The sequence below is a fragment of the Ptychodera flava genome, chromosome 18 (assembly GCF_041260155.1).
Source record: "Ptychodera flava strain L36383 chromosome 18, AS_Pfla_20210202, whole genome shotgun sequence".
In the NCBI taxonomy this organism is placed as follows: Eukaryota; Metazoa; Hemichordata; class Enteropneusta; family Ptychoderidae; genus Ptychodera; species Ptychodera flava.
Genome location: NC_091945.1, coordinates 34126567 through 34136393, shown reverse-complemented (window position 1 = coordinate 34136393; position 9827 = coordinate 34126567). Strand labels below are relative to the sequence as shown.

The window sequence follows — 9827 nt, the reverse complement described above, 5'->3', positions numbered from 1 at the left end:
ATAGTGCCAGTTGTACATTACGCAATGTTCTATTCGTCAAATAATTCGTACAGAGAACTAGGCGCTGAGCAGAATTGACCAATCAACATAACGTTTCACATACGAGGTGTTCGGTTGCGCAACAATACAGAGTGTGAGAACAAATTGTTCTCACGTCCCCAGTGCGCTGGGAGTGTGAGAACACAGGTTTTGATAGTATAAACCTACCACAATAAAATGCATTTTCTAAAGATATTGGAGGGACGTGAGAAAAATAATCCCACACCCCAACGGGTTGGGATGGAATGTCTCACACTCGTTGGGGAATTCTGTCTCACACTCGCCTTCGGCTCGTGTGAGACAGAATTCCCGAACTCGTGTGAGACATTCCATCCCAACCCGTTGGGGTGTGGGATTCTATTATTCTCACACTGTGTTCTCACACTCCCAGCGCACTGGGGACGTGAGAAGAATATGTTCTCATTAATATAGGTAATCGAAAAGATTGAACAAACAAACAAACAAACAAACAAACTGATCAGATGAAAAGACAAAGACAGACCCATTAGAACACATTATTTTGACATCAATCAACAAGATCATCGGACACAGTTTTCAACCATTAGCATCGGATACTGTTCAAACATAACGCTATACGATGACTTTCCAAATGCTTACGACTTTTCAATAAATGACTTAAAGCGCCGTTATCGTCGTCTGCGCAGGTGCCAGACCGAGTCTCTGGTTACGAGAATAAATGTACAGTGTATCCCATAAGGCAGTGTATTACCAAGGCTCACAAGCAAGATGGCGGCGACCATAGTCTGTGTTGGAGGTCGTGAAAAGGCTCCGAATTGGGTAAAAAGAAGGGACAAAACTAAAATTTATTTGTACAGTGCACACGAGACATGGAAGGAGGCGAAGGCAGTCCGCTACATGACTGCATCAAATGCAAAATTTGCCGAACATGTCCTTGCTTCCCACCGGGAAAACTGTCACGAATGTTTCCCTCTGTTCGTGAGTGTGGTATAAATCGCGACTCCGACGGAGACAGTCAAAGACGTGGAAACACAAGTGGAGAACTTACAGCTGCTACTATCCAATCCAAAAGGTGAGTGGATCGTTCTTGTGAGCTTGTACATTGTATCAGTTTACATGTTAGTTGTAAAGCCTGTCCGGCAATTTTCGGGAACGCAGCATGTGCACACCGAATACGGAGGATGGTGTCTGGTAATAGCTGTGGGTCCATAGTGTGCTGTTTTGGACGGGATTTCCGACTTTTACGTGCTGGTTTTGACTTTAACGTCATTAACCCCACGTAAAAGTCAAAACCAGCATGTAAAAGTCAGAAACCCCGTCCGAAAACACCACAGCTATGGACCCACAGCTACAAAGCCTGCAAGTGCATGTACAAACTTACCCAGACCATGGAGGTAGAAGAAGAGATCTCTCCTTCTACCTCCATGGCCATGCCCAGACAGCGATCAAACATGAAGCGAGAAACATGGAGCTAGAAAAGCTAGAAAAAACCGGACCGAAATGTCTCTGGTTTCTGAATCTAAGGCCAAATTGTCTCTAGTTTCCAAGTTTTAGTGCTGAAACGCAGGCTGAAATCTCTCCTGCGTAAAAAATCTTCATTTTACACTGTCAACCTCGTAATATTGTTAGTCTCCATGATTAGTGTATAGGCCTACCCACGCACAGTTGCAGCAAAGGCATATACACTGTAGTGTCTTTATGATAATTACATGTTGCCAGCTATAGGGCACTCTCCATGCAAGTATAACATAACAAGTAGAAGTGAAACAGTTTCACATTATTAGAGCAGATACTGTAATTTGTTCTGCAAAGAATTTAGACACTGGAGAAGCATGGAAAGGGTCTCTTGTAAAGAGTGCATGGTCATGCCATTAATGATATTTATAACAGCTCAAGATATTTTTCTTAGCATCTCTCCCATTGAAGGTACTCTCAAAGGTAACTATAGTACATCACGGTTTGACTATTTGTTGATTTTCTGAATGCTATTCTACAAATTTTAGTATTTTACATAAGATGTTGAAATCTTTACTTTTTGCATTTATTTGTTTACATATACTTGAAATGTAGAGAAACTGACAAATGTCCTAAGTGTTGAATGGACACTTGCTTTGATTAAGTCTACATGTATGACAAGATGAAGTAAAATATATGCATGATATGGCAATTACCTTATAACATTCACTAGTCTTCTAGCCCCCACAAAATCATGTTGTTACATGTACATAACATTTGATAATACCTTATTATTTGTTGGTCGTTTCATGTTTTTATATTTTTTATTAAAACATGTTTTATATATTCATTTTTATTACATAATGATGACTTCCCCAAAGGGCATGTACCACCACTATTTCGACCCTAACTACACACTTCATTATTGTTTGACTGATTGTTTCGATGATTCAGCTAGTTTTTTCTGCTAGTTTTAGAAATGCATGTGTAGTATTCTCTATGGGAATTTCCACTAACTATAATCTTTTTAGTCAAAATAGTAGTGTTTATGTAATTGTTCCACTTTCTATTTTTCTATCAATTTCAAAATAGAGTAATTAAAATGTAGAGAAACTTACTGTAGATGAAAATGTTGTAACTTTGATTATGCCTGCATGTCCATTCCAATTTTGAAAAATCAGATGCTGACAAACGCATGTATTTTGTTGTTGGCACTTTTCCTAAAATTTTAGGCACCATTTACAAACACCTGGGGGCTTGATATGGGATCACAGTTTTGCTTTTCAACAAGATAATGTGACTGGTATTTGCTGTGTACAGAAAGTGTTGTTAAACGTCCATAAACTTAAGAAATCTGAAATCTGGCCATACCAATATTAAACTTTCTTACCTGTTTTGTTGTATTGCCAATTGAAAGGAGGAAACTTGAGAAGTTCTGAGTTTGTTAGATGTATTTCAAAACTGTCCTGATTTTCTTGCCCCTACCATACCCCCTTCCTCCAGAGGTGTTTGTGAATGCTTTCTAGTACTTCTTGAACCCATTTATATTTTCACTTGTATGTTATTTATATTTGCAGATGTATGCCAAGGCCCCATTGCAACATCAACTTCAAGGAAACCAGGCATTTGTAAACAACCTCTTTGGTATGTACTTCTAATGATACTAAATTTTTTGAGGTATAGAGAAGGAAATCAGACTGAATGGTAGTATTCCTGCCATTTTTATGGGCGAGTGTTTTTTTAAGATTTCATGTTATTCAAGTAAAAATATACTTTGCAGATTTATAACAATATTTGAACAATTTATTTTTCGTTTTCCCTTACCACTTGTATCCCATCTAGAATTAAAAGACAACAGTACATCTATAATGTATAGATGTCAGACTAAAAGTTTCCATCCTTAATCGGTGTTCAGATGCTCCATTATCTGTAATCATAACTGGAAATTCAGTTTAATTTATATGTACAGTTACACACTATCCATGTTGTTGATATGCACATTCAATTATTACAATTTTGTGATCATACTTGTCTGGCAGACATACTGGTAATAGTAGACCATGTATGTTTACTGTTCTCCTTTTTTGAAATACAAAATGTAGTGATTTTTCTTGTTTTGGACTTTTGAAAATATCGAATGATAATTTTTTGCTTTTGTGAGATAGTGAAGAAAGAGATAGTGAAGACACTCTGTCAGCTATTGAAAGTGACTCCAGCGATGGAGAAAGTGATGTTCACTCCGAGTTAAACTGCAGTGCAGGAAGGTGAGCAGTATTCAGTCTTTGATGTTCCTGTTAGGTTGTGCTGCTACATGAATGTTTACTCAACAAATTAAAATGTTTTACTACAATGTTCAATGGACTTTCCATCCCATTTCAGAGGCAATCCACATGTGTCCATTGAGGAAGCTGTGTTTGATGTTCAGGACACTGGTACAGATGACATCAGCAATGATGAACTGATGGTTGATGACATTGATGATGATATGAATGTGATTGAACAGCAGAAGTGTATAGCTTTTGTTCCTTGCATCGTGGACTTGCTTAAAAAATCCAATGGAAACTTATGTAATAGAAAAGACTGTAAAGAAGCCCTTGCATATAAGACAGCATTCATTGGTACTGCAGTTATTGTTACCTGGACATGTCATGCTGGGCACCCTGTTGGAAGTTGGCAATCACAACCTAGAGTCCATGATATGTTTGCTTGAAATCTTCAAATAGCAGCCTGTATTCTACTTTCTGGGAACAGTTTTGCAAAGATCAAATTGATGTTCCAGTTTGCTAACATCGCTAACATATCACAAACTACATTCTATCGTATGCAAAATCTATACCTAGCACCAACGATTGATCATTTTGGAAGACTCTTCAGGCTGAGTTACTGAGTGCTTACCAAGGTGAAAAAGCTTTACTAAGTGGTGATGGAAGAAATGATTCACCGGGTCATTCATCACAGTATCTATCATACAATGTTGGTGATCCAGAAAAAAAGGTGATAGTTCACACAGAAGTGGTTGATGTCAGAGAAGTGAATGGTAAAAGTCCAAACATGGAGCGGCTTGGGTTTGAAAGGTCCATGGATCAATTACAGAAGAACATAGTCATTGATGAGATGGTGACAGATGCACATTCACAGATAGCTGCAGTCATGAGTAAGTGTTTGTGCTGCAGTACATGGACATATATTTTATGTCTTTCATTGTACCTATTTATATATGCATTTATGTACGTTTGAGTATGTACATGTCTCTTCTGTAGTAAAAGTGATGGTATACATTATTGACCAAAATTTAAAAAGGATAAATTTGTAATCTTAGCTACTCCTATTTTATATTATAAGCTATTCATGCTGTTCTGCAAATTATGGGATTGCCCGTAGAATACTATCAGACCTTCATGACCTTGAGCAAACCACTTTTGATGACTTGCAGATTAGGGTGGCAAAAACCTATATGTGCTAAAGGTATACAGTCACCTGTAATCTAAATATGCCCATATATGGTCAAAGGGACATTCCTTGGTATTCAAAATGCCCATGTTGGGGCGCTGTTTTTAAAAAGCGGCAACCCGCTTAAAATCTGTGATTGGTTAGATTTTCTCTTTCCATGGTAACGGTGGCAAAATTGGAACAGGTGACAGTATACCTTTAATGCATGATTAGGTGATTACTGTTACAGAAGTCATTCATGATTCACAGAGTTCAAGTACTTAGTTTTTGAGTAATTTCCTATCCATAAGCTAAGTCAACTTAGGGTTAGTGATGTCTGTGACTCAGGTAGGGAGAGAGCAAAGCAAGCATAGTCCTAGAGGTTTGATATTGCTTCCACCAGCTGACCTAGCCTTTGAACAGAAAACTGTTACAGTACAATTCATGTAAAATGAAACTCACAAACCCTTGGTGTTAGGGTCACTGTTAGAAAGTGAATCAGCAACAGTATATCATTTATATACAAGATTAGTATTTGTTGCTTTTAACACTCCTCTGGACAGCTTTTCCTGCATTTACCATTCTCATTATTGTCTGACTACATCTATTTCAAAATGGTATATTTTGTTCACAGTGGTCATCAGATAGTATTCAGATAGTATTCTACACCTGACTTTATTAATGCTCCTTTAATGATAAATATAGATTATTGTTATAAATACTTATATATATGTATATATATAATTTTTTTTTGTTTTACTCTCTATTACATCCAGAAAAGTGTGATAAGTTTAAAGGAGTCAAACATTCCTGGGACTTGTGGCATGGAGGAAAGAACATTCACAAAAAGGTAGTAAAGGTATGTTATCTTTAGTTTATCAATGCACACTTTCATAGCTTAACATCATGTTAGTTCTTTGCAGGCAAAATTTTCTTGAATCTCATCTGCTATTCAAGTTGGTATTGGTATTGGTATTGAAGACGGCAAAGTATGCTGAATTCTTTAAATTTCAGAGTAACAAAGGAAAACATTTTGCCAGCTGGCATTGTCATAGTGGAGCAACATGTTAGATATCATAAATCATGCAGTTTATTCAGACTGCTGACCAAGAAGTGTTGTGTTGAAATTTGTGGATTTTATAAGATCATTTGATACATGTACCTTAGTAATTGTTGATTTGACACTTCTTAGCTTATGAGCTTTAAGTGTAACAACACAGATTGAGATATGGATATCACATCATTAGTGTATGACTACATGAGCAAAGAACAGGATGTTGGATAAAGAATATGATAAATATCAGACTGTCAGTAGGCTAGCATTGGGCTGGCCCAGTTTTATCCAGTGCTACACCATGGGAAAGGAAGGTTTTAGCTACATTGTATTTGTTAGTGTATCGTGCTGAATTGCAAAAAAATGCAGAGGCAATATGTACATATCTAAATTTCACTTAATTTTATCATGGTCTACAGGCTTCCCAAAATAAGAAATGTCGAGACCTTTTGCCATGGGCATCAACTATCAGAAATCACTTCTGGTATGCTGCCAAAGAGAGCAAGGGAAGTGAAAGGAAAATGAAAGTGAGTATTTTTAATGTTAAAATACAAAACAGCCTGAGAAGAAGGGAAGTGTGTGTTTCACATGTTAGTCTGTCCACCAATTTACAGACAGTACTCTTTGATGGTAGCATCAGAACAGTGTGTAACAATGTACAAATACTGTCAGTGATATTGTACATGACAATCCAATATGACTGCACCATGAACATACTGTAAGTTTTTCATGTTCTGTCTAATCTGAAATGTGTGGAGTACAGCAGTACTAGTTATTGAGGCTTATATCCATGTTGAAATTTTAAGCATGTGGAATGTTCTGCATGGGTAAATAGTGCTAACAAATAAGCAGCATCATAAATATATTGGTGCCAAATGCTTTTTTATTGTTGTTTACCCAATAGGCAATATGGTTTGGCATTCTGCATCATGTTGTAAATGAACATGAATGGCTGCTAAATATGATGGAACTTATGGCAAATGTGCACATTCACCATTGACAGAGGAGAATCAGCAAAGACCATGGCTACAGAAAGGGTCACCTGCTCACGTGGCACTCAAAGGGATTGTTGAAGATAAAAGATTCCTGAGAACATTCAGCTACTATGTAAATTTCAGGTATGTTGTTATTTGCTACCATAGCCATGTCTGTACACTCATTTGGAACAATCCTTGACACAGAAAGTTCAAGTACAATAACAGAATCCACTGAAATCTGCAACTTTTGCAATGCCTTGTTCAAATCTTTAGAAATTTTTGTGTTTAGGTTTCGATGGGTGTTCAGATATGTTCATTATGAGAAAACTATCAGTGGTTAATGTTAATGAACAAATACATGTATGCTACACAGGAAATCTTTACCATCATAGGAAAGATGTGCATACTTTTGTCAGCATTCTAGCACAGCATCTACAAGCTCTATTTTTACTGGCCTTGAAACGTGCGCATCTATGGTTCATGGATATGAAATGCAACTGTTAGTGGTAACACCATTTTGCTGACCTATGACAATGCTATATCAGACGAGTATTTCTCATAGCTGGTACAGTCCCTGTAGATTTTCAGAGCTGGTACAGCTGTGTGCTCATGTCTGTACCGTTACATGTAATGGAAACTGTACAGGTTTCTGTACAGGTCTGTGTGAATTTTTCTGTTTAGGCTGCCTGACAGACCCAGGTCTTGCTTTAATACAGAGAGATAATATTTGTGACATATGAGTATGTGTTTATAATGATCCAGCTGGAAGCAGAGTGTCATTTGATGCTATTTGTTTCATTTTTCACCAGACACAGTGGCTTTGTAGAGTCTTTCCACAGTCACCTTTTGATGTATGCCCCAAAGAGACATGCATACACGTAAGTATATTTGTGTGTTCTTTAGTATCATATGTTGCACCGTACAGCTTGTCTAAACCAAATCTGGTTGCACTCAGTACATCTTCTACATACACACTGTGTTCAAAGAACTTCAATAAACCAGACTCCGAACACCTCTGCAAACCCAAAAAAATGTCCTCCTTGCCTTCAATGTCCCATTTTAATAGACAAATTTTACAGTGTACTGATTGTACGTAGAAATTACTGTTAGACTGATTGTTTATGTCTTGGGAAAGTAAAAGTTGGGGGCAGTATTACGTCTGCAAATTATTGAAGTCATACTGTATAATGTAAACGATGTGCATGTACAGTTTTATCCATATTTTCATCGTAGACTCTTTAGGGATGAGGAGAATCCAAATTTAAAACATGACCATTTCATACTTTCTTAAACTTCAGATATGTTGCCTATAAAGCAAGAATTCAGTTGGCTGCCATAGATTTTAATAAACATACTAATCGGAAGCAAGCTCTGGACAAAGAAGGGAAACCAAGGTGTGTGATACCTACCAGTACATACTCGGCTTTGTAGGATTGCTGTAGGCAGAACAAGAAACTTCATTTTATATTCACAATGAAAATCGAAAAAAGAAATACCCTAATGTTACTATTGTAGACCCTTTAGTACTGACACATTGCCTCCACACACATTGGTAAATGATATTGTTGAAAGTGTGAATAGCCGACAAAACTATCCTGATGCTGGTTATGGATTTGAACTTCAGATTGTACCGTCTAGACTTTTTACAATAGGCTGCATAATCACAGTCTTGTTATGTTTGACATATCAGGATACATTAGAATCACACAGTCATGTTTATGATAATCTATACTGCTTGAGAGTTGCTTTAAAACTATCTTCATGATTGTTTTTCAGGTTTGAAGTCAAATACTCTAAGCAGTCCAAGAGGTTTTATCCTACTGCCAAACTAGAGCCCAAGAAGTATGAATACATTGGTGAGCTGCAAAGGCAGATCTTCCAGTCTCGGCAAAATGACTATGGCCATATGTCCTGGCATGTGTCCTTGGATGAGAATGATCCCAGGCGAATCCATAGCACTAGACATTTGGTGACAAGGCCTAGTTTAAGTCAAGTTACAGCACAGTATCAGAGTAGATTTGCCACATCACAGTCTCATGAACTTACTGGTAGTTCTAATCAATGAATGCACTGTAAACTTTATCCAGCAAGGAAATAGAACATTAGAAACCTTTGAAAGTGTTCATAGTGTGATCTTCTATTGCCTCCATTGATTTTATCATTGACATAAATATTGCATTATTGATACGTGTATCTGTCATATCCAGTAACAGAAAACTGCTGTTCTAAAATTACTGAACTCAGATTAATATTTTGAGAGGTTCATGAACCAATTTATATAAACTGTTTGGTCATTTCTTTCATTGATAAAAACTTTATTGATTTACTGCTTATTGTATACTTGAGTCTGTCACTATGTTGGAGCAGAGATATCATACCCAAGCTAGGTCAAATGACATCATTGAATTTTTAGCTTCAAAATCAGTGACACACACTGGCCTCAGTATTCAGCCAACCTTGCACTGTAGAGAGGATAGTTGATGGCCTGAATAGGAGTAAAAGGTTTTTCTACTCAACACCTAACACTTCAGTATTTCATAAATACACATGTGGCATAAAGCCAAGAAGAACTGAAAAATTAGTTCTCTTATTCACTGCTTTAGTTTTCCAAACGAGATTGTGTGGTAAAACTGCCATTTTCAATGAATTATTTTGCAGTTTTTAGCTGGCTTGGATCCCTATGAATTTCATGCAAAAGTTAACATTTGTTTTTGAAGTTAATCATCCGGAAGTGTAAATTTATTTTTCCTGGGCTTTGAAGGGGTTTATGTGAATTATTGAAATTTCATAAAAGTTGACTTTTCAGGAGTGGTACATACCCCAGAAAAAACAGACATCATGAATGTCCATGCATACAGTTTTGTAAGAATGACCATGCTATAGGACAGCTCAAG

General features: G+C 37.0%; 1 protein-coding gene across 7 annotated transcripts; it reads left to right on the top strand.

The window, feature by feature from the left end:
- Nucleotides 1-655: 655 nt before the first annotated feature.
- Nucleotides 656-9637, top strand: LOC139117454 (uncharacterized). Of its 7 annotated transcripts, none has more exons than XM_070680577.1 (10): nucleotides 657-1090; nucleotides 3051-3117; nucleotides 3639-3737; nucleotides 4339-4627; nucleotides 5679-5761; nucleotides 6376-6483; nucleotides 6861-7074; nucleotides 7743-7811; nucleotides 8232-8327; nucleotides 8710-9637. In XM_070680577.1, the coding sequence occupies exons 7-10, from the start codon at nucleotides 6905-6907 to the stop codon at nucleotides 8996-8998; spliced, it is 624 nt and encodes a 207-aa protein (XP_070536678.1). In that variant the 5' UTR covers nucleotides 657-1090; nucleotides 3051-3117; nucleotides 3639-3737; nucleotides 4339-4627; nucleotides 5679-5761; nucleotides 6376-6483; nucleotides 6861-6904; the 3' UTR covers nucleotides 8999-9637. The 7 variants fall into 7 exon arrangements, 6 of the variants coding, with proteins under 6 accessions (XP_070536679.1, XP_070536678.1, XP_070536677.1 ...); XM_070680576.1 differs by having other exon boundaries at nucleotides 4314-4627; XM_070680573.1 differs by having other exon boundaries at nucleotides 3853-4627.
- The last annotated feature ends 190 nt before the right edge of the window (nucleotides 9638-9827 follow it).